The following is a 25,426-nucleotide window of genomic DNA, read 5'->3' as shown; positions in this document are numbered from 1 at the left end:
ACGGAACAAAACTGCCATCTTTCTATGTGCTACTCAAAGATAATTTTCCATTGGGCCCAGGCCCTTGCAACGAAATGTTCCTTATTTCCACATGTTCGCACGAAATGTTCCCCATTGCAAGGAGCGCTCGAGTCGAAGAGAATGCAATCTGCTTGAGAACATAACGCGAGCCGTTCGTGAGCACACCACGTGAGAACGGCGACCGGCTAGCGGCGTGACGCTGGGAGCGTGACGCGCGTCACCGCGCTGCTGACGGCGCCGTCACGCGCAGGGACGGCTTCTTCTGCGGCAACAACACGGCCAACCTGGAGCGGTTCTCGATGTCGCAGTGTGAGATGCAGCTGCGCAAGCGGCGCTCGTACTCGGTCATCAGTATCAACGAGATCGAGCGGCAGATCACGCACGTCGAGGAGAACGTGCGAGGTAATGGAGCCAACGCAAGCTGGCGCTGACGCGGACGCAGTGCAGGGGCGGACTGTTTAGGTCACCGTGCGGTCCGTGGTCGGCATGGAGTAGCCTACATGAACTGCGCACGTTCGCCGCTGGCGCTTGCACAGCCCAAGCATCCCATCGTGTTTTCACGCCGCCATTCAGACGTAGATCACGTAAATTATTTCACCCAAATTTCGAGTGAACTGAACTCGACCTCTGCTCTGGACCGAACGTCTCCCCAGTCGTAGGGGCGCCGGACAAAGCAGTCACGTGTTCCAGGCTTTGCCTTGCGTCACGGGCCTCCGAGCCTGATCCGTCCCGGGACGCTTGCTGTCCTGCGCCGCTGACGCCCGCCCCTCCCCGCCCCCGCGCAGAATATATCTTCTGGTGGGTCTCCGAGAAGAGTCCGGCCGTCTTCTGGACCACTCTGGCCGACGTCAGCTCGCTAGAGCAGTGCGTCCTGCAGTGCAACAAGCGCTTCATCTGCGTTGGCGCGTGAGTAACGCCGCGGTCCGATGGAGGGCCGTCCACGTGTGCCCAACCGCGGTCGCAGCACCCGCCGCAGCGCGGAGAAATGGGGCCGGCCGCCCCCGGATGTCGGGAACCTCGGAACGGGCCGGTTCGGCGAACACTGCGCCAGGTTTACCCGCACTCACCGTATCGAGATCGCTTCCACGCTTCGGACGATGACAGCGCGCACTGTCTGACGTATCGCGGGCGGGGATGAACCGCTCTGGTGACAGGGAAGGGTCTGGTCAGGCCGGGTTTGGCCAGGACCAGGTTTGGAAGCCAAACGTGAGTGTGTGGCGCCGCAGGGACGGCTGCTCCTGCGGCAGTCTGCGCAAGGACCGCACCGAGCTGCAGGTGCAGGAGTGGGTCAAGACGCAGCCCAAGAAGGAGATGGGCTCCACCCAGGGCTTCCTCATGCTTGACAAGGAGGGCTACGTTAACGGTGAGGGGTGAAAGGTCGCAGTTCTCGACTGAACCGGGAATCTGCGCTCGTGCTTCTGAGGTCTCTAAGGACTCTGGGTACTTAGAGGTCATCCTTTGTGATCATTCCTCGCTGTCATGAAGCTTAAGCGCAGTGTACCACTAAATGGGTGAATAGTGGGAAGATCTTGGACATCGGAGGGATATTCGCGCGTCGCTAAGCTTCACGGCACAAACTGAGGCCCGGGTTCTGCTTCACCCACACGCCTTTAATCACAGTTTCTGTTTATTCACCTTCAATTCCATCCGTCAACAAACGTTCACATCTCCAGTCCACAACACTGCATGTATGTACGTGGCAATGTATGGCAGCCCTCCCACCTCACGCCCACCGCCCCTGCGCCACATACTGAGCGGCCGCCCGTGTGGGGCGCGCGGCGGCCGACGCCGGCTACGCTTGACGCGGCCGCTCCGCCCGCAGTGCCCGAGGGCTGGACGTGCGCCACCGAGCCGACCCTCTGGCGCCGCACGGCCGACACGCTGCTCCAGTCGTGCCTCGCGTCCTGCCGCGCCGCCAACGCCACCTTCACCGCTTTCGGGAAGTGCGTGCCCACTGCGGGCCTCGTCAGGGTCGGGTTGAGGCCCGCCGGGCTGACGGTGACTCAGGTCGCCTGGCCTGGCGCCGGCGGCGGCCCAGGCGCCCGCTTCTGAAAGAACGAGCCAATTAACAGATGTGAGGCTGTCGTACACATGGTTGCGGACGTGGATGTGTGGTCAAACGAGGACATTTGACACGCGGTGCACACAAACAACGCTAAAGATGCATAGCAGTGCCACTCCACTTGAGGTGTGAGACGACAGAGGGCGGCTGTATGACCGTATCGTGTGTCGCAGGACGACAGTGGGCGGGCGGGCAGGTCACTGAGTCGGGTGTCAGACCGGGCGTGGCTGAGCGGCGCGCGCCGCGTCGGCAGGGGCGGCTGCCGCTGCGGCAACACCGGCGTCGGGCTGCGCCACCTCGCCATGCCGCACTGCCAGAACCCGCGGGCCGCGACCGTCCAGCCGTACTCGGTGCTGTTCACCAGCGTCTGGTCCAACAACTACCACAACTACACTACCAAGGGTGAGCCCGGTCGTTGCACGGGCAGGTTCAACATCACCGAGATTCATGGCAGCATAGTGCTACCGTATTGTGTGCCAAATGACAGTAGCGCTCAAAGTTGGCGAGACACCAGACGCTATTTTTACAGCGGCATTAGCACAGCGCAAATCTCGTTTGCGCTCTATCCTACAGTACAGAGTTGCAGTGCACTTCAAACTGTGGAGCTGTCGCAAGTTAACCTGCTAAAAGTGACATTCACGGTCTCCGACGTTAGTATCCGCCCCGCATTGTCCTGATCTCAATTTGGTGGTGGCCCCAGTCCAACCCGCTATAGCGGCAGCACGTGCACACGTGGTAACCCAGCCACCCATGTTGGCGCCTTTAGTCTAACCCCCATAGCGGCAGCGCGTGCACACGTGGTGAGCCAGCCTCCCCCTCACCTGGAGCGCGCCGCTCGCCGAAGCGTCGTCGCCCGCCGCCCCCGCCGTGACCTCTGACCCGACGTGTCGCCAGCCGGCTACCGGGCGTTCTGGGTGGCGCAGAAGCCGGGCGACGTGCGCTGGGAGGTGGCGCCCGGCCGCACCGTGCTCGACGACTGCGTCACCGCCTGCGAGGACCGCGCCGGCGTCAAGCTCGTGCTGGTCGGCGTGTGAGTGACGTCAGACTCATGCTGGGTAACGTCACACTGGTGCTGGGTGAAGTAAGACTGGCGCTCGTCGATGAGCAAATGCGTGCGCGTGTGTGAATGAATCCAAACCGGCGGTGTTTATCATGTGAGTGACGTCAGACTTGTGTTGGTCGACGTGTGAGCGGGTCAGACGGATGGTGAACGGCGGGTGAATGACGTCAGACAGGTGGTGTTCGGCTCCTGGGTGACGTCAGACAGGTCATGATCCGAGTGCGAGCAGTTTCAGGCTGATGCTGGTTAGCGTGTGATGGCGTCACGACAATCAGCATTCTATGGAACCAACATCATTTCATCACTCGAATCGGTTAGGTACCTGTGTTGACAAATGTGGTACGATGCCAGTAAACGAATTTCAATCACAAAATAGTGCACAATAGTTAGGCAGATCTCAGTCCGAAAAAGCAATACCACAATACCAAATAAGCACACTGAACGTCAACCGTTAAAGCAAACATCCCATACGCGAAGGGCACGTACACAAGACCGGCGTACTACAATGACACGGCAAGAACGACAAGGACAAACAGACCGACATGACAAAAAAAACCAACAGGCTGCCAACCCTGCCAGACAGTCTGGGAGCCCACAAACAGGACAAACACCACACGCCGCTCGCAGGTGTCCGGCCTATCGCAACATCACCGCCTATGGAGCCAACATCTGACCTGCCTAGATAGCGTGGAGGAGCCGTTTTCGTCACTGACCAAGGTCATCATACGTCCTGTTCTCGGGCGTCACTAATTCCGACCCGAGCAAGTTCGGAAATAACCCAGCACAAATCATATGCGATTTTCAAATCATGGCCCTCTGCAACTCGCTGCATTTCATGACTATTTCTACGACCGATGTCGCCACACTACGCGTCACTGTCAAGACCCGCCAGGCCACCTCTGAGGGGTAGGGCCGCGCGGCCGCGCCATGTGACGCCAGTACCGCAACTCCCCGTCCCGCGCGGTGCGCCAGTGACCCTGGGTCGTCTGACCGGGTGGCCGGGCCGGTGTCAGGGACGGCTGCGAGTGCGGTTTCAGCAAGACGGGGCACTACAGTCAGAAGCTGCAGTGGAGCGTCACCTCCAAGTTCGGACCGGCCCGCGGCTTCTTCCTTGTCCAGAGGAGTACCGTGTCCAAAGGTCAGTGGTGCGTTCTGCTCCAGCGGAGCTACGTGTCTCGAGGTCACTGATGCCCTCTCATCCGGAGGACAATCACATCTAAACGTTTAATGGTGCCTTCTCATCCAGAAAAAAATGTGTGTCAAAGTCAGAGGTGTCCTTTCATCCAGAGGAGCGAGCCTACCGATTAGGGGTCATATCGTTCAGAAGAGCGCTGAATCTGAGGCCAGCGACGCCCTCCCGCCCAGGGGAGTACCGCGCCGATAGATGGGTGATGGAGCTCTCTGGTCTGGACGCTCTGCTGACCCGGCAGAACATGATCCCTAACCGCAGCCGGACAACGTCAGCGCAAACCGCCTCGCTGCATCTGTCAGATCGGAGAAGCTCGTGGTCTTGAGTGAGCCTGCCGGCAGTGTGAGTTTGGTGTAAGAAGCCTTGCACTGAGTGTGAACAGGCAACAGGGTTGGCTCAAAATAAGCCATAGTATGAGCCGATCCGTACAGCTTGTATAACCATCGTCCGCGTCTCTAACATACGCTGACGTCACTCCGCAGGATACAAGGCGCCCGTCTTCAGGTGGATCACGAAGCGAAACAACACCCACCGGAAGGAGAATAAAGTGAAGGCCAAGCCCACGTGGATTCGAGGTGGGTCGCGGGTGGTCTGATGGGTCCTGCGTGGGTCCGGAGGCCACTGGAATCAGTCTGATGCAGGACCGACACAGCCCGGTGTGGATGTGAAGCAAGTCGGCCGCTCGCTGAGTCTCGTTTGGTCCGACAGGACGCAAAAACATAAACAGTGTTGATGTCGCTTCAGCGGCATTTTGACACTGATCTAGGCACTGGGACTCCGTCTGTTGAATCGCACGAAGGCTATGGCGATGTGGAGTCTGTGTAGAACTTCGCGAGCGAGCTGTCCGCCCTCCGTACCGGCCAGTGATCCTGTCGGCATTGAGTGAACTGTCCTCTATACCGGCCAGTGAGCCTGTCGGTACTGAGTGAGCTGTCCTCTGCACCGGCCAGCGAGCCTGTTGGTACGGAGTGAGCTGTCCTCCACCCCGGCCAGACAGCCTGTCGGTACTGAGTGAGCTGTCCTCTGTACCGGCCAGTGAGCCTGTTGGTACTGAGTGAGCTGTCCTCCACCCCGGCCAGTGAGCCTGTTGGTACGGAGTGAGCTGTCCTCTGTACCGGCCAGTGAGCCTGTTGGTACTGAGTGAGCTGTCCTCCACCCCGGCCAGTGAGCCTGTTGGTACGGAGTGAGCTGTCCTCCACCCCGGCCAGACAGCCTGTCGGTACTGAGTGAGCTGTCCTCTGTACCGGCCAGTGAGCCTGTTGGTACTGAGTGAGCTGTCCTCCACCCCGGCCAGTGAGCCTGTTGGTACGGAGTGAGCTGTTCTCTGTACCGGCCAGTGAGCCTGTCGGTACTGAGTGAGCTGTCCTCCACCCCGGCCAGACAGCCTGTCGGTACTGAGTGAGCTGTCCTCTGTACCGGCCAGTGAGCCTGTCGGTATTGAGAGAGCTGTCCTCCGTACCGGCCAGTCAGCCTGTTGGTACTGAGTGAGCTGTCCTCTGTACCGGCCAGTGAGCCTGTTGGTACTGAGTGAGCTGTCCTCCGTACCGGCCAGTGAGCCTGTTGGTACTGAGTGAGCTGTCCTCTGTACCGGCCAGTGAGCCTGTCGGTATTGAGAGAGCTGTCCTCCGTACCGGCCAGTCAGCCTGTTGGTACTGAGTAAGCTGTCCTCCACCCCGGCTAGTGAGCCTGTCGGAGGCGCGGCGTCAGCAGCTGCGGCGCACCTCCAAGGGGAGCCGCGAGGAGACCGAGTCACGGAGCGTGCACCGCACGGCGGGCGCCGGGCGCCGCGGTGTGGTCCAGCAGCGCCGGCGGACCATCACCGAAAACCGCGCCAACAGCACGCGCGGCAGCCGGGAGCTCACACGCAACGCCACAGGTGCGTGGGCCGGCACCGGCGGGGCGGCGTGGGGGCGCCTCTGAGGTCGACAGGGCGGTCACACAGCCGAGCGACATCAGCTGACCCGACGGAATGTGGTGGACACGACAGCCAGTGGTCGAGCTCGAAGGGATGGCTCGGGCCACCGTGAATGCGGGGAGCGTTCATCCAGCGAGGCAGTCTGGAGTGCGTCGATGAGCGGGAGTGCGGTACCCTGTGCCGGCGCTCCTCGGACCGTAGCACAACACGGAGGTGGCAACAGACGACGGGTGGCACGGGACAGCCGCAGTGAGAGGGGCGGCAACTACGTAAACTGGGGAGAACTGGGTTACTGCACGGACAGCGGCGGCCGTCGGTCGTCAAATGCGCGGTGCGGCGTCAGCTTGCGGGTTGGTGTGATTTCATGTTGGTGCTCCCCCATCCTCCAGCAGGCTAAGATCTCGAAGGAAAGCGAACGCTTTAGTTCACAAGCGTCTACGATCATATATATATATATATATATATATATATATATATATATATATATATATAATGCATGTTGATGAAGGGGCATGACAATTGTCAGTGTGAATGACACTACTGGTAATGGGTATCGCTTTATGCGTGAGTGGCAGCACTCAAACGGCTGTTCGTTGCGTTTGGTGTCACATTCGGTGTCAAACCGGCTGCCTTGTCAAAAGCGAAGGCATGACAGACAGCGTCAAAGGTCAGCCCTCCGGTCCTCAGCCGCCAACAGCCAGAAGGAGGTGACCAAGCTGTCCCGCAAGACCGAGAAAATCAGCAAGACCAACAGGGAGCGCAACACCCTCAACGAGAGCGAGAAAAACTACGTGTCAGGTACCGTCGCTCAGACATACAAGGCGAGCCCGCGCCTAACTCTCGTGGCGTTTCCACGCCCCTGCCCTCAGCCTCGGTGCTGCAGTGCGGTGTTCTTTCCACCGTTATCGATTCGGTAGCAGCAAACGACAGAGCGGCTGTGGCGTGTTATGTCGTGAAGCATTCACTGCCCGTCCGTGGCCCGCCAGCCGGCGCCGCCTCTCCGGCAGCGACGGCGGCCGGTGATCAGCCAGACCGGTTACAGACCTTTCTGCCCCCAGCTCGGGATAACGAGATCACAGTGGGCTCCAACAAACGACGGCTGGTCAACATCGAGACGGAGAACGCCGCCCGCAAGGCCAAGGAGGCTTACAAGAAACACACCAGTACGGCGAGTCCCCCCCCCCCCCCTCTCCCTCGATATTTGTCGGTCCAGCCGCGGGCGAGGCGAAGGCGACATTAAATACGCGGTACTCATTGCATCCGTTGTTTAGCTGCCATACTGGTTTTCACTGACTCGCTTCTTTCTGATCAATTTTTTTCGAAAGCTAGCGACTTAATGCACCAATTCTCTACGTTAATAAGTAATTCAAGGCCTGTGTGGCACGGATGCCATCTTGCCCCATCATCTCCTGATAAACCTGAATTGTAACGGACGTCATTGACCAGGGCAGCGTGCCGTACATTCGCCACCCGCTCAGCCGCCCCGCCCCCCGCCGCCCGTGTCACATTTACTGTCCGTCTCCAGTCAAGGGCGAGCAGACGGCTGGCACCATCGAGCAGTTCATCTCGGGCGAGAAGGCGCAACTGGTGCGCGTCAACAGCACAAACACCCGGCTGCTGGAGAAGGCGGTCGCTGGTAGGTGGCAGCACCATTGACTAGGTGGCGCTGCTCACAACGGCAGCCGCCACTGCCAGGCCGGGGCCTTTAGGGTGTGACACCCAGTGAGGCTGCCAGGAAACATGTATGGACATATAAGTTGGCGCGTTGTACGGCACAGCTAGTTGCACGGCAGGTGATAGATGGCAAACAGTGCCAAAATCACATTGTGAGTGACGTCTAATTTGTTGCTTTGAATTCAAATATATTCGGGGAATTTGTGCGCTTCCAATATTCCCGTAGCTCAAAACCTGACTGCTCGTTCGAACGGAGAACAGCACCCGTGGTTTTCAGTCACATTCATCATCTATGTCGGACATATTGCGTCTCAAATACGGCTAAAAGGATGATAAATGAGGGGTTCAATTCCAACGGGCGTTTCGGTTTAGGCGTCAGGGTAGCCTGATTAATTTCAGATCAATGACACGCTATAAATACAACACATTAGCATTCCTAGCAGTACTGTACACTCATACTGAGCGGAACATGCCCATCAATCACGATACGCTGTAACTGCCGTGCCGAACAACCGACCAACACATTCCGGCCATCAGATCAGAGTGCAGGCAGGCCCCAGCCGAACACCTGGCCGAGTACACGGTCGGCGAATCGCCGCGACTCACGACGGCTTGCCGCCGTCGCCCACGCCTCGAGACGCCGGGTCCGCGTCATTACTTCCATCACGAACGCGTCGTGGTGATCCTTGGCCCATGTGCCATCGGCACGGCGACGGCGTGGACGTGTGCGCGGGGCAACCCTGCTCCGAAATATGGGCCGAAAAACATTCCAGCCCAGTGGACACGGCAATATCACCGGTAGTATCGCCGCGGCCTGGCGGCAGCACAATCGTGTGAGCCAGCGACATTTCCTGCGCAGGCCACACACATCAGCCGTTCGACACGTGACACCCGGACGGACTGTGGCCGGCGGCCCAGTGCAGGCCCGGACCGCGTGCGGCAAGCGCCCCGGCTCGGGCGCCGGCCCCCTGGTGGCGAGAGGCGGTACTGACGGTCCTGCCCCCGCAGCGAACCAGACCCACCTGGCCACGGAGGCAACCTCGCACGACATACGCCGGCTCAACGTCAAGAGGAGCCGGGTCACCGAGCGAAAGCGTGGTCGCACCTTCAGCCGTGAGTGGCCGGTTGCCATGACGACGGGGGGGCGGGGGGATGTTGCCGCAAAACGCCCGCCGGACGCAGGACTCGCGTTAGATAAAGCGTGCACATGCAGAGTGCCGTGCAGCGTAGGCGGTGATGTGTTCAGTTTGGTACCAATCGACGTCAATCACGGATGTATGTTTTTGTTGTCGTTGCTAGGTTAGAGACAACATATAGAACAACCGCTGCATAATCGGATTTCGGGTCTCGTCGAACAGTGACAAAAAGTATTCGACTACACATAATTGTCGGAGAAAAGACGTCGCGCGGTTTGGGACACCGGGTTTTCCTGGGTAGGGCCTCTGATCGCGATGTTGAAAGGCTGCTCTCTGTTCCAGTACAAATACACATCGGAGGAAAATGTTATACCGGTGCGGCCGACAAGACCCTGTGGAAAGGTCCTTTGCCTGGAAAACACACTCCATTCAAATGCCTTTGCACGTGCATTAAGCAGAAAGGCTTGTTTTACGCCATCTTCGAAAAGTAAGCCCACTTCTTATGGTACGCAGTGTGTTCCGCAAGGTGGTTTACCCACAATCGTAATTTTGGCGCGAAATAATGAACTCTTAAAGTAGCATTGTTCGTAGGCTTCACCTCCCGTCTGGACTTGCTTCGACTCGGCTTCACACAATGGTCACTTCTGAACAAGAGCCTACGTCGAAGTGCAAATCTCCGATGAGAGCTCATTTAGGTACAACGCATGCGCTGCTAATGCCAATTCGTCCTCAGGAACCGATGCTTCTGCGCGGAGAAAGCCAGAAACTTCGGCAACAACACAGGCTCCATCACCACCACCGGCAAGTGTCCGGAGCCCAACGCCAGAATTGTCTACAATGGCATCAAGCACACCCAGAAGCTGGCCCAGTTTTGCCAGAAGTCCAGCACCGCATGTGAGTGCAGCACGATCCCTTGCCGAGCCTTGAACAGGACTCCGGCATTGGACATTGAGGGGGGGGGGGAGGTCCGGGACTCGAATGAGTGCTGCGCAGGGCATGACGAGCCCGGAGCCTGGGTGTCGGGGATTATGGAGCGACATAAATATGAATGAGCATGCGCCTTCACCCAACACGGCTCAGGTGACGTCACCGAAACTCAGATTATGCACCATTATCCAGGCATCGGTCATATGCCGTGGCCTTCGAAAGGGTCGCACGCCGTCACTCGGGCACGGGTCACCGGACACTCCGTGTCCGGTGACCTTAGTCGCTTCTCTGCCTCCTCCACAGCCAACAGCGTGCTGCACCTGGGCCGGACCACGCGGAACGCCGGCGAGCGGCTCGTCGAGTTCACCAACACGGAGAACCTGCGGGCCCTGAAGCGGTCCAGCGCACTGCGAGGTAGGCGCCGCCGGCCCGGGCAGCCCCGGGGCACGCTCGAGCGCCTTGAAGCGGTCTAGCACATTGCGAGGTAGGCGCCGCCGGCCCGGGCGGCCCCGGGGGACGCTCGAGCGCCCTGAAGCGGCCTAGCGCATTGCGAGGTAGGCGCCGCCGGCCCGGGCGGCCCCGGGGGACGCTCGAGCCGCGTCACCGGCCGAGCGTCCGGTCGCCGCGCCGGGGAACGGCTGACGCAGCCTCTGCGAGCGGTGCCCACAAGGAATTGGCAAAGTTACCCACAGCGGGAGAGACATGGGACGTGCGGACGGCACGCTGAGTGTCGGGCGAAATAACTGTCGGCGATTTGGTCCGTGCCTCACCATGGGGAAGGGAGCGGGGGAGCGAATAGAACCAAACACTCACAAAAAGAGGGTGCGGGCTTGGCCGACTTCTCCCTCGCCCTGTGCCCGCACCTATGAAGATGCTGGAGGCGTGTTCAGCTGGTGGACAGAGTTCCTGACGGCTAACCGTTTTGCCGTCAGCTACCCACCGCCATCGATCAGAAATGGACGTCAAGACAGACCTGCTGCGAGAGCACAAGAAACGCGGCACCATCAGAGAGACCTGGCGTTCCATGCTATCCAAAGGTACGCTAGCATACGTATCCACTTTTAAGCTGGGAGTGACACGGCACAAAAAGGCCTTCGCATGGAACTTTTCACTTCATGTGCTCTCTAACTGGAACTGCCAGACTTCTGCACTGATTTCTACTTCAGCTGTAAGCCACCATCAGCCCAAATACATAGTTAAAAACCCTTTCCGTGATACTATTTACGCTTATGGCAGAACTCTGCCCGTCAGTGACGTATGCTTGATGAAAGGATCTGGGAAAAAACATTCTCGCTAAAGGATTGAAATGCCTTAGGGCTATAGCATTCGCCGGTCTCCCAAAATTACCGTAACTGACAACGGCCCCACGACGTCATGCAACCGTCACTGCAGCACTAACAGCATGCTAAGATAGTGCTAGCGTGAGTGTAGTCTGCTTAGATATCGCACAGCTCGTCTGTCGGTAATCAACCAGTGTTGCGATAATTCACACAGGAACTTAAGCCGTCTTCCCCATCACAAAGTCCGCCTGGACCCGCCCCTGCCACCTCCATCTGCGTGCGTATGTGGGCATACAGAATTACACACATTGCCAGAAGCAGGCCACAAAGATCACATTAGCAAATGTACACTAAATTCGAAACCAACGCCAGTGTCCGTCCCTTCAGTTCTACTACCTTCTGCACTAGGCACATCCGCCTATGGCATTTCACCAAATTCCGCGCGCGTCATCTGAATGATTGCGGCTTGTCTCGACGCCTCCATGAAAACGGCCTTGGCGTCCTTATTCGTTAGAGGCAAAATAATAGCAGGGAACTGTCACACAATTTGAGGATTCATTCTTTGGAGAGGTTTGGTGACGAGACAAAAAAAAAAAACAAGAGGTCAAATCGCCTCTCCCTCACGCATGACATCAATAACATTTTGTTCAAAGTCTGCGCTCTTAGGTGGTGTGTTCAAGAAACATGTTGCTGTCAGGCCGTCGCCGGGAGGCTGCAAGGCCACAGAGTAACCGGCGGCCATCGTCTGCTGGCGGTAATTCTCTGTCGAATCCGTCAGCGCTCGAGATCTAGGAACGTCATCAATCTTCTCCCAAGATTGCATTAAGCCTCTCAGCCAACATAAGGACGCAACTCGAAATCACTGCCGTGGAAATGACACCAAGAGCTTGCGATCAATCATGGCGCGTAATGACGTTTGATTTGGTGCGGACCCAACGACGGTCCCGATAGTGTAAGCCACTGGCAATCCCTCCCTTGCACGTACATGATAATCACATCTAGCAGAACGCATGTGCGAACCGGATGAAATGTGAACTGAATGTTTAGGGTGGTGATTGGGGAAAATCATTGCCAAGCTATGTACATCGTAAGAAGCGTGCTCCTTGCGGTGTGACGCCACCGCACCAACTGATAGCCTCAGCTGACATTTTCGCCTTTATTGGTGGCCTGGTGTGGGAGAACTGACGTCTTGCCTGCCCGATAGTCCATGGTGATTGTGTACGTGCGCGCGGGCGGTATCCACCTCCGAGCAGACGCACGCCGCCGCCGAGCCCACATGACCGGCCGTCGCCCGCAGGCGTGTTCGAGCGGCTGTTCCGCCTCAAGCTGCATGTGCGGCGCGAGCACAACGTCACCGAGAACGTCAACCTCATCACCAAGCGGGACGTGCGCTCGCAGACGCACTCACGCAAGCCCGTCTTCGTGCAGCCGGGGCAGCGCGCCAACGCCACGACCAAGGCCACGAAACCCTAGCAACGCGCACCTCAAGCCGGGGGCGCGCGGCGCGGGTTCACGCGGCAGCCGTGGGAAGAGTTGGCCATGGGCGTTCTCAAAATGGCCGTGAGCGTTCTCACAGACAGCTCTGGTGCGTCTCGGCTAGACATCGCGAGAGCCTTCTTTGGGCCATGACTGGTTAGCTATCTACAGCCCGATCCGCGGCCGGCGAGTGCAGATTTGCGACGGGAAAGATCCAACACAACGGAAGTGAAATAAAAGTGGAGGTGATGTCACATGTTTGTCATATTGGCCAGGTCTCGCTCTGACATGCGCGTAATCCAGATAGGACGGTATAGCTGCTCATAGATAAGACGCTCAACGGCAAATGGCTGCCGGTATATACACGTGAAAACGCAACGATCTGATGAGATGGAGCCATTTTCACTCACTTCCTAGCGAATCCCCAAGACGTATTTTAACTTGTGCAATGGATAGGGGGGGGGGGGACATATGCTCAACCCCCCAGCTTTTCTTCGGTAACATCAAAACTTGAAAATCAAACCCAAAAAAATCGGCGCATCTGCCGTGGAATGGAGACACGTGTTCGCGGAGCAGTGTTTAGTTCCGATGCGGTTCTATGGCGTTTTTTTTCTGCGAGCGGACTTGACGCTCCTGTTACCGTTTCACCCCACCACGCCACGTGATTACTAATCGGCATGAAGCTGAGGCTGTTCGCTGCAGAAGTGGGTGGGAACGACAAGGGGGTACGACAGCAAAAACTAGGGTAGTTAGCATGACATGCACCCACGACGTTAGACGTCTGCGCAGGCGCCCGGAAAACTTCACCACGTATTAGCAAAATGGGCCTTGCCGATTTATTTCGTGTGTAAAAACGGAGCATGTATGGGTGTGTACAACGTATGTACCCGTTGCATGTACCACGACATATTTGCTACCATGCAATACCCTGCGTGTTGCATTTACATGCAAAACAGTATCGTGTATTGGCCTGTATCTGCCAGTTGTATCTCTGACCGAGCCTGATCCCTACATATTGCCCCAGGAAATCACCAAACCGACCTTTCACCGCGTTAACAAGCTTCAATAACCAATTAATGCATTCACGTCAGGCGGCACTCTGTCTTTCTTCATTGTAAGCATAATGCTAAAGCTAGCTCGCGGCTTGACGTGGTTTTACCCTCGCCTCAAGATCAATGTAAACGCAAAACCCAAACGTGAGCGTAGAGCTAAAAGTCGGGAGCAATTCCTTACCCAGTTTCTCCCACATTTGCTCCGCCCACAATTTCAGCGCGATTTGATCCAGTTTGATCTCAAGCAAAGCAATTCCGCCATACTTGTGCAGTAGTGACACATAGTAATGCTTTCAATTTTTGCTGCTCCTGAATGAAGCGCCCTCGTGAAGAGACTCAACTGGATTTGAACTACATTTGTTCTGCTCCTTTCCTGATAATGACATCGCTTTCGCAACAACGGTTCAAAAGATATTCGAGTGAGCCTGAGGGGGCTTTGAGAGGACACCTAGGCTCTGTGAGACTTCTACCTATTCTCCCAGCTAACAGAGCACCTTCCGGGAGGTCAGTTTTTCTGAAGGAGAACTGAGAGATCTGTTAAAGTTCAGCTGCAGTCAATACCGACCGATCCTTCCGCGAAGGCCTCGCCAGACTGCCTCGCGATGGCAGTCACCTCCGGACCGTCATGGGGACCGCGTTGAATAAAGAAATAAAGTGAAAGCGAATTGTTTAAGGTACGTCTATGCCCTGGTTTCATATTGATATCTAGATCGGCTTTCGGGCTCCTAAAAGGAGGCATTATTTTTCAGCGCTGCTCGGTATGTACAGAGCGCTGTTGAACTAGATGTTGATCGTTAACACGCAAAAATGTGGTACTTTCTATGATATTACGAATTCTCAGGTTTGGTTACCATGCCACATGTTTTCGACCGAAGACCTCATCCGACCCCAAACTACTTGACTTGCGGCTACTATGGGCTGCCATTCAAAATAATACCATCCTGGAATTATTGTCCGAAAATCTCTAGCGTTCTTGGGAACAAAGCAGGGGTAGATTTCGGCCCCCGCTCCTCCCCCCGCCCCCTGCCTCACGCGTAAAATTATGCTAGATCCTCTAGGGCTCTTGTTAAAACGTATCGCAAAGTCCAGTTAACGCTAATGTAAACTAGTGTTTAAAAAGCTTGCCTGAGTTGAAAAACCGGTGTATTAAACAAATGGTCTGAAGATTCCTAGAACTGCAAAGCTTATTTTGCTATGGCTCTTAACGTTTAAAAAGGTTTAAGAATTCGCCATGCAGAGCGCTTTCATAAAAATATAGCACTGCAATCCATTCTGCCCGATAAAGCAGTGGATGCGAAACAGATGTTTGTGGTCACCTCAGGATCACTCTGTCAAGTTCGCCGCCTCAAGATGTTCACGGCCGCAAAGCGCAGCCAAATACTACGTGTTCTTGTCCGCGTCCACACGCGTCGGAGGATCGCCGCCGTTTGCATATTGCGCACAAGCGGACAAGCCGTGGAATATAAACATATGAATATTTCTCCTTCGCCGGTCGTCTATTACTGCTTACAAGGAGTAGAATGATCGATACCAAAGGGCCCACCACACAGCCTTCGCAGTAGAGGCAACGGTACAGCATATCCATCCCCTCCGGCGCCCCGACCTGGCCAGGCCAGCCCAACCATCCGAGTAGAGCCCCGGCTCCGACGTCCGATGACGCACATCCGGCCGCTATCCCTGGACGCGGCCGACGCCGCCCGGCCTGACTCGCAGACCAGCGGTCCCTCACCACCAGCGGCCCATCCGGCCGCTATCCCTGGATGCGGCCGACGCCGCCCGGCCTGACTCGCAGGCCAGCGGGCCCCCACCACCGGCGGACCATCCGGCCGTCAGCCCTGAATGCGGCCGACGCCGCCCGGCCTGACTCGCGGGCCAGCGGTCCCCCAACACCGGCGGAGCTCGGAAGCCACCTTGTGTGGCTGACCAGCTGTGTGATTGACGTGATAAGTTATCCCCCAGGAATGCCTACAACACTCCCCAGGAGATTAGTTGACTTGCATGAACGGTTAGGGCACCTAGAAGTTGCTCGCTTAGATATGTACTTTATCGTGTTATTTCCAAGATTGGCGGCATTACGATCGTCGCCTGACATAGTTCAAGTTCATCAGCTCATCAAGTTCCTGAAGATCAAGTAAGTTCACCAAGTTACCCACACGTTGGGAACCAATGTGTTGCGAACTGGTGCGACATTTTGATCGGATCTTGCAATTCCGGGACGTTGACGCCAGATCTGAGAACGCTCCCTACCCGGAATAAATGATCCCCTTAGGAAGCGGCCGAGCCGTCCTCGTCTGCACGCGCCGTGTGATGCTCCTCGCGTTCTCACGTGCTTGATCGGAACATCCTGACATCTGTTACACGTCTGTGCTCTATTCAAGAAAATCGGCGTGCACCGAATGCAATAACCATGTCATGCGCTGCCAAGCATGTCAATGCCATATACTGTTTTTAAGTATCCCTGCTGGTAATACTCCTGGAGCCGAACTCCTCATTTCGCCACACACGCATGCCTGGATCCCAAGGGTAGATCTAGGATACCGGGATACAGCCGACGATACCAGGCAAATGCATAACTCACGCTTCGGCTCACTTTCTAACACAATTTCAGCTATTTTCGCAATGACGGGATTAGGGACGTGAGATTAGGGCGTTTGATGCTTGGTTGTTTGGATTAGAGTCCTTCCAGCCAGGCGCGAGTATTTCAGGGCTATGGGATGAAGGGCTAGGGTGAGGGAGAGTCGATAACGGCGGGGCGGAACAGCACGCACCTGGGTGCTACGCACTGAAACTTAGTCTGCACAGGGACCTCCTCTCCTTCGGGGCATGTGCTCTCGACGCCCCGATGGGCGCCCACCAAAGGCGTACGGGCTCACTCATGGCTGGTGTATGTAGTGTGTCCCTAATAAACGGCACGTCGCCGGGATGCAGGATGGCGCGATATGGAAAATTAGGCGGATGACATGCGGTGTTGCAAATGCCCTGCCTGTTCCCACCACTCCAATACACCAATTCGTCCCACGGACAACGTGGCCAAATGCATGCTATGGCCGATCCCATGTCAGCCTGTCTCACTAAGTCAGCAACTACCCCGTCATGACGTCAACAGCGATGTTTATCCACACCACATCAGCGCACCCGTGCCGAATAAGCTGAGTTTTGGCACGCGATCCCATGTGCCGGACACGCGTGATCTCGTGGCCGACGCTCCGTCACCAAACATTCGGAGACGGTGGGCACTCCAAGAGCCGAGCTCCTCTGAAACTGTAGAATGCTCGTTTCGAACGTCTTTAGATGTTTGTTTATTCCTGGCACATGCTAAGAACGGCTCGCTGCACAAACCATGAACCGCCAACCACGTATCTTTGTTTTGAATTGGGCAGATAATTTGCTACAAAATCTGCATCTAGTTTTCTCTGTTGCTCTATTTCATACTACGCCTAGCTCAGTTCGCTCAGGGAAGAAGCCCCAAAACTCCATGCATTGATACCACCGAAATAATGTTGGAAAGTCATGACCACACAGTGCTCCTAGGCATGGCATAAGGACATAAAACCTGGTTAGCCAAGGTCAGGATCGCAACCTTGTTATAAAAAGTCGTCACCATCGATTGCGGTAAAACGAGGCTGAGTCACGAATTCCATGCGCCCGACACGGCGCGCCACCTATTCCAGATTCCAGACAGCGGCCCGCGGCCAGTGTGCCCTGGCCACGCCTACCGACCGGGGAGGGACCACGCCTCCGGGCGGCGGAGCGGTAACAGGGTCGCTCATTCGGACCGGGCCCAGCGCCCGAGACCACCTCACAGGGCAGGAGGGAGGCCCGACACCGCCTTGGTGGCCCTTGCACCGCACAGCTCGTCACACACAAGCACAGCAGATGGGAACCAACAGACAGCGGGCGGGGGCGGGATGGGAACCAACAGACAGCGGGCGGGGGCGGGATGGGAACCAACAGACAGCGGGCGGGGGCGGGTCACCAACGGTAGTCCGCTGGTACGGTCCAGCCAGCTGCCCACTGCGCCGCTCTTCCGCTGCTCTTCGCGCCAAACCGCACGGAGACACCCGGCCGGAGGTTGCGGACGGCTGTGAGATAGATGTCGCCTCGAGGCTGCCACGTCTGACGAACTAGCCGCCACTGGTGGCGTGTGTGTTCTCATTACGCACACGCCACCATCATCATGACGTCATTCCGCCCATAGGCGGGACCCCGGCCGACGATGCGGCCTGGGCACCAACCGACTGCGGACACTCCGCTGACGCAAGACCGGAGGCGCTCGGAAGTAAACGAGGCGGTAGCCTCCTGATGAAGACAACTTCATGTCCGCTCATTCGGACATGCTAACGACAGAACCCGGGGTTCCTGACAGGGCAGCTCTCCCAGCCGCAGGCGGAGGCAGTCGTGCAGACAACGGTCCCCCCCCCCCCCCACCCCACCCCACTGCTTAAGCGTTACTGTTGAATTGCTTCAAACGCTGCGACCAACCGACCGACCGCCCCGCCCCGCCCCGCCCCTCCCCCCCCCCCCCCCCCCAGTGAAGCATAGATCTCCCAAAACTGGCAGCCGCCAACGCGTCAAGTGGAGGCAAGAGGTCCGCGAAAACAGGCCCAGATGCTGTCCGCGCAGCCAGCAGCGGTGAAAGTTCAGACGTTGCCAAACTTGCCCGCGTCCCGACACGCCCTGGTGTAGTCCGTGCAGGACTGATCACCAGCTCAAGTCCCTCTGGTGCGCGGCGCCGCCTGGTGCCGCTACTGCGCGTCCCGACACGCCCTGGTGTAGTCCGTACAGGACTGATCACCAGCTCAAGTCCCTCTGGTGCGCGGCGCCGCTTGGTGCCGCTACTGCGCGTCCCGACACGCCCTGGTGTAGTCCGTACAGGACTGGTCACCAGCTCAAGTCTCTCTGGTGCGCGGCGCCGCCTGGTGCCGCTACTGCGCGTCCCGACACGCCCTGGTGTAGTCCGTACAGGACTGATCACCAGCTCAAGTCCCTCTGGTGCGCGGCGCCGCCTGGTGCCGCTACTCCGGGTCTGGTTACCAGCTTAGGTCTCTCTGGTGCGGAGCACTCACGACTGGTCAACAGCGTCTGATTATCAGCACTGGTGGCATCAGCTGGCAGCAACAGCAGGTCAGGGATGCGCCACCACCAAACTCCAACACGAAAGAGGCACAATATAATGATGTCGCGACGTTCGACACCAGGTGACAGATGCTCCGCGTTACATTCGCCTTCCAAGACGACTGACTCTTTATCGTGCTAGTCAACATTGCGTTGAACGGCCGTGCTGCAAAATGGTTTTACGTCAGTCCTTATCGTGATCGCATCCAGGCGCAACATACCCAGATAAAAATGTAATCACACGACGAGCAAGACAATAAATAGATATATCAGACACCATCATTAAGTAATGGAGAGGCAGTCATAATTAGCCTGCAGCTCCTTCGAAGATATTGTCCACGGTTTTCATGGACGAAAATAGTGAAAAACGCTTCATTGCCAAGACGCATTAGCCTGCATTTCGACAGGTACTCTGTCCATTTTTGACTTCCAGGCGTTTCAAATCCTCGTCCTTTGTTATTCACACCAAGTGCTGCCAAACGCACGTGAGTGGGCCCGCCCGGGGCGTCACGACCCCGACAGTCGCCGTTTTATCGCTTCCACCCCGCCGCCACCGGGCAGCTGCCGTCCCGCCCAGGCACTGGCTGGCTCGCCTGGCGACGGAGAAGACCGCGAGAGAGCACGGCGGCGCCACCAGTGCGGCGCTGTGTGCAGTCCTGGAGCCGCGCGGCCCGGGCACACTGCAGCAATGCGTCACTCCCCCACCCCTCAGGGACTGGGTGGAGCAGTGTCAGCCAGCCTGAGCTGAGTGGAACAGTGTCTGCAAGCATGAGCTGGGTAGAACAGTGCCTGTCAGCCTGGGTTCGTAGGAACAATGTTTGCCAGCCTCAGCTGGGTGGAACGGAACAGTGTCTGCCAGTCTGAGCTAGGCGGAACAGTGTCTTGCCAGACGGAACTGGGTAGAAGTGTTTGTCGGCAGTACCTGGATGGAACAGTGTCTGCCATCAGAAGCTGGGTGGAACAGTGTCTGCCATCAGAAGCTGGGTGGAACAGTGTCTGTCAGCAGTAGCTGGGCGGAACAGTGTCTACCAGCAGTAGCTGGGTGGAACCGGAACCGTTAGACGGAGCTGAGTGCGACGGTGCGCGTCAGCAAAGGCGGGATCACCATGACTTGCAGAATGGTAGGTGGAAACACCGACTTGCTCCTCACGCCCCGCGTAAGACACACACAGCCTCGTCCGGTTTCCGTCGATTGTTTTCAGTTTCTTTGACCGAAAAAGTCGCTCTTGTAGCTCTGTGGAGATCCCGCCTGGGCACCGCCGCACGTGGCAGGCGTGTTACATTGGCGCTGTACTGCGGCGTGACCACCTGGCTCCAACCGGAAGCGTTCACGCCCGTTAGTCTCGTGGCGTGAGTGTGACGGCGAATGCACTTGTTCAGAGCTCATAGCCGGATGAGCTCCGGGTCCAGTAACACATTTTGTCGGCGACATTTTGGCCACGCGTTACGGCCGCCCGACAAGCGAGCTACGGTTTACGCGGACTGGGCTTTCAAACTCTGACAAATTTGGACGCTCGGAGGAGAACCTTGATTTGCATAAAAGATGGTGCAATAGTATGTTTGCGGGCATCCTAGTGCAGCTTCAGGTGCCGCGAAATCTCATAGCATGTTGGTTCAAAGTACAGAACAGCCATAACGGTCTATGAAGGACAACTTATTGCAGATTTAATGATACAAGGACGTTAAAGGTGATTGCCGATGTTTGGTCGTGAAAAACACGCGTATACCTTTACGACAGGCATGCACTGCATCCCTACGACATCTTCAAAGCGCCACCTACCAAATGTTGAGAAATTGCCACTGTAGAGGGCCGCTATTCGCAGCCTTGGAAAACCCGCGAGTAGTCACGCGGGTGTCTCCTCATAATCCAGCATGTGCAATGGGCATCAGACCAGCACTGCACGGGCAGACTGCGCAGCTAGTATTTTCCGTGGATTGAGCACAGGTTGCTGGGCTACTGGGCACAGTCCAGCGTACCCAGCGTTCTATGCTTCCACGAATCCGCGGGATAAGCTCACTCAAAGCCGTGGGACCGGTTATCAACTTCCCAGGTAAAAAATTAAGCCGTTGCCTTTTAAGCATTACATAAGTTGAGCACAGCGATGAAGAGCTGCAAGTTTCCTTCTGCCCATACTTCGCATTAAATATCAGATAGCGCTCAGTGTTCCTCCGCATCGCCTCCCAGTACTTTATTGTGTTGGTCCCACTGGCGCCCACCATGCTCTGATCGTGCTTCAGACAGAACTGCGAGTGCCTCGAATTAGGGCTACCGTAATGTGTTCACCTGATGACACCAACCATCCGTCTCTGTGTGGGTTTCATGGCTGGGTGCGTCAGCTATACCTATTACAGCCCCCAGGGACAGAAACAGGACTGGAAAGGGGGGGGGGATGAGGCAGGCCATCGTGTCAACAACTCCAGCCTCTTCCACAGACTCAGCCATGTGACTAGCCTGACCTACTTTATTCCAGAAGCAGAAACATCCGGTACACCAATGGGTTTTCTGGGTGAGCCCAGAGAAGCACATACTACTTGAAGATCTAGCGTGAAATGAGCTTAAAAGATGGCGAGTACATGGCGGGAGCACCATGCGTACAACAGCGACGTTCCATTTGCGCCCGACGGGCCACGACGACCTGGCTCACCGCGGACGCCAAGGAACAACAAAACGACTGCGAACCGGCGCCCAACGACGCTCACGAGACGCCGACGGCGTCAGGAGCTGATATACCGGCCGCAGCTCCGGCAGCACGTGCCGAGCAGACGGGCCTCTAAAACCGAGCACAGTTACCTAGGACACCAGCGAGCGCCGGCCGCGCACCGCGGCTCGCCCGCTCCACACACACGCAGACACGACCCGGCGCGCCAGACACGCAGACACGACTGGGCGCGCCAGATACGCAGACACGACTGGGCGCGCCAGACACGCAGACAGGGCGCGTCGAGCTCAGTCAAGGATCAGAGCGCTCGGACTATACCTTTGTCGAGACAGCCGGCAGAACCGGGGCCGGAACCGCCGTCGGCGGCAACACCTGCGAACATGTGCGTGTCACGACACACCGGCCGCAACCGGGCCGGGGCTCGGCCGGGCACCTATCACACGAGCGGGCTGTTGCTAGCGCTGTCGGCCGACGCCAGCGCGCCACCCTTGGCGCGCCGCGACAGCTGCGCCACCTCCTTGCTGAGAGTGCGGATGCGACCCTGCAGCGTCTGCACTTTCGTCTCGTGCACCTTCTGCTGTTCGTTCATCTTGCGCCGGATGTCCTGCTCGTTGCGCAGGTTCTTGGCCTTCAGCTCACAGATCTGCCGGCGGTCGCGGCTCGGTCAGTCAGACCCAGGCCGGGGTCAGGGGTCACGTCTGGGGTTGTGGTTGAGGTCACGATACGAAGTCAGGGTCCGTGTCGGGTACGGGGCGAGCTCGAGGTCCGCGGTGGGGTCGATTCAGTCTGTGTGCGAGCTGAAGGTGAGGGGTCAGGGGCAGCGGCTGGTTCGGGTTCAGATTTGGGATCGGGATCGGGATTGGGATCGGGATTGGGATTGGGATTGGGATTGGGATTGGGATCGGGATCGGGATCGGGATCGGATCGGGGTCGAGGTCGGGCCAGGATCAGGGTCGAGGTCAGGATCGGGGTCGGTCGGGTCGGGTCGGGTTCGGGTTCGGGTTCAGGGTTCAGGTTCAGGTTCGGGATCGGGATCGGGATCGGGATCGGGATCGGGATCGGGATCGGATCGGGATGGGAATCAGGGTCGGAGTCGGGGTCGGGGTCAGGGTCGGGGTCGGGGTCGAGGTCGAGGTCAGGGCCAGGATCAGGGTCAGGGATCAGGGTCAGGGATCAGGGATTGGGGTCGGGGTCGGGGTCGGGGTCGGGTCGGGGTCGGGTCGGGGCCAGGATCAGGTAAAGGTCAGGGTTGGGGTGGGGGTTGTGGTCGGGGTCGGGGTCGGGGTCGGGGTCGGGTCGGGTCGGGGTCGGGACCGGGACCGGGGGTCGGGGGGGGGCGGGGCCGGGCCGGGCGGGGCCGGGGCGGGGCCGGGGCCGGGGCCGGGGCCGGGGTCGGGGTCGGGGTCGGGATCGAGGTGGGGTCGGGGACGGGGTCAAGGCCAGGACGGGCCGGTCGAGCTGCTGCATCAGACACCTCAGGCCGGGGGACAGCGGGTGGTGCGGGCTACACAGCAGATCAACATGCCCCTCTCGATGTCAGCCGGCGGCTACAACCGCGGGCGTGGCCGCCAACGAAGCCTGGGCAGCAGCGGAGGGCGTGCCGCGCCACCATGGGACTGCTGACACCACAGACGCCGGCGCCAGCTGGACGGCCGCCGGCGCACCGTCCCACTGACTGCACCGGGACGCACAAGCAGCAGCTCCTTGAACAAAACATTCGAGGAAAATCTGCAGGAGGCTAGCAGGTAATGATTCTCAACTGGAAGGATACAATTCTGCTGATTTTATGTGCACTCACGCGGGATACAAAGTGACAGCATATCGCCTCTTTCACACTCACTTATCCGTTAGGGCAATGAACGGTATGTTAAGTACAAATCGCAGCCCCATATCCAATTACCCGTATTTTTCACTAATTCTGGGAAATATCTCAAAACATAAAACACGCGCGTGGGTGTGAACTATGTTGACCCCAGTCACGCACCCAGTTACAAAACTGACAGGACAGATCAGAGTTCCAAAACTGCTGTTTGTGATGCCCGACCATTCCGAGGTTAGTGAAGTTGATGGTTAAAGAACAGGGTAGGAGCGTCAGTCTCGCAAGCTGCGACCAGGTGAGGGGCATGAAAATAATTGTATTGCACCTACGTAAAACACGACAGATATGCAGCAATATACACATAACCATAAGACTGAATACAGTGGTACGTACGTGCAGGGGCTAAAGGGAAGTGGTTAATCATCTGAGTACAAGTTGACAGAGTCTATCGCCACGTAGAAATGAGCATATCCCCATCTTAACAGATGATAATCGGGGTACCGGAACGCAGAGGTTAGGCTCCGCATCTGAGAAGCTAGAGGCACGGGTTCGATTCCCAGCGGCGCCCGCCCTTCAGTGGTGCCTACCATACTGTCAGGGTGCGGGGCGGACGACATACAGCCTCTGCTAATGGGTGCGCCGCAAAACCCCAGTGACGATAACAAATAATGATAATCGATGCCGCCAAAAAAAGACAAATAGGTCAGACAAATCAAGAGTAAATTGCAACAAGGAAGGCAGCGAGCATAGAGGAATCGGTACAGTGACAGTACGAGGAGGGAAAATAAAGGGACCGGAGGAAACATGTCAAACAGTGAAGATCTGTCCTGACTGAGTCCTTGACAGTCACATCATCAACCGATCTGGGCACGGGATGTTCATATATGTTCTGATGGAAGTTGTCAGTACGCAACCAGTGGTTATCCAAGTGGATATTGGTTAGTGCCGTTTACGCAGCTAGCTACAAGAATGAGCTATTGTGATTTCTAACGCGAAATGCGCTTCGTAACTAAAACAACTGGCATATAGTACCACCGGCATTGCAGGTTGCATTCAGTGCTGGTTAACGAAGCTGGCTTCCGTACTGTGCGTTTCATGGTATCCGATTTTCTTAAAAAGGACATTGAGCACAACCCGCGCCTGTTGTACATTTCAAGTTGGGGACAAAAAAGGCCCATGGCACACACGTTATGAAATAAAGGATTCTCCATTATGCTATGGTCAACAGCACTAACTACGAAACGCTGTCCGATGACGAAATGCAACCAACGCAAGGAAAACAGAATGGCACGGGAGATACATGGGAGGAAACGAGATATACCGGTGTGTGGGGCGACGCCCACACACGACAGCAACCGAGAGGACGGAGGAGCGTGAATATTGGGAAAACTGGGGGCAGACAGCGAGAGAGCGGCACGGACGTGGGAGGAGAAATTGGGGAACGAATGGAGAAGGGGCAGTTATTCGTACAGGAATAGAGATCAGAGAAAGATGGTGAAAGATATATCGGGAAAACATTTTGGGATAAAAACAAAAAAAACATTGGGATAAAATACATACGGATAAAATAGAGAAAAACAGTTTGGAGAAAACACGGAACGAAAGAAAAGCAATAAAAAGAAAGAAAGGAGAAAACGTCGAGAATAACAAAATAAACCCCAAAGGCGAGCAAAATCTAAGGATAAGTGAGAAATATGAGAGCAAGAAAATATACCCCAAAACACGAGCGAGATTTAAGGAGAGAAACATGCAGCACACAGCGATAGCTAAAAAGGCAAGTGAATAAAGATGCGGAGCAAAAATACTAAGCCATGGGTTGAAAGCCAGGCCATACGAAGCGAGTGCACACGTGTCATTTGGCTCTATGGACACAAACAATACGAACAAAGCGACAATGGGCAAACCTTCAAGAGGATTGGGTAAAACCCAAGATTGCGGAAATCCCCAATACACAGGGCAAGAGACCATCATTCAGATCATCAAGAGTAGGCAAGAACTGTGCCCAGGAGTGACGAAGGAGGCGCGAGTTGCGACGCGGGG

At 56.8% G+C, this 25,426-nt stretch overlaps 1 protein-coding gene across 2 annotated transcripts in view; it reads right to left on the bottom strand.

Moving 5' to 3' along the window:
- Positions 1 to 1,648: 1,648 nt before the first annotated feature.
- Positions 1,649 to 25,426, bottom strand: part of LOC119099907 (protein FAM76A) — a 39,497-nt gene continuing 15,719 nt past the window's right edge. The window contains exons 6-8 of one of the 2 annotated variants that reach the window (XR_005094433.1): positions 21,886 to 22,210; positions 2,905 to 3,071; positions 1,649 to 2,069 (exon numbers count right to left, since the gene is read on the bottom strand). Coding sequence is in view for 1 of the 2 variants with exons in the window: in XM_037223001.1 (XP_037078896.1) it covers positions 22,004 to 22,210 (207 nt within the window). In the remaining variant the exon portion in view is untranslated. Of the gene's footprint in view, positions 2,070 to 2,904; positions 3,072 to 21,349; positions 22,211 to 25,426 lie in introns of those variants that run through there. The other variant, XM_037223001.1, reaches the window with a different exon arrangement.

This window comes from Pollicipes pollicipes, unplaced genomic scaffold (assembly GCF_011947565.3).
Source record: "Pollicipes pollicipes isolate AB1234 unplaced genomic scaffold, Ppol_2.1 Scaffold_4881;HRSCAF=5763_pilon_pilon_pilon, whole genome shotgun sequence".
NCBI lineage: Eukaryota > Metazoa > Arthropoda > Thecostraca > Pollicipedomorpha > Pollicipedidae > Pollicipes > Pollicipes pollicipes.
The sequence above is the reverse complement of the archived record's forward strand: the minus strand, read 5'-3'. Positions and strand labels throughout refer to the sequence as shown.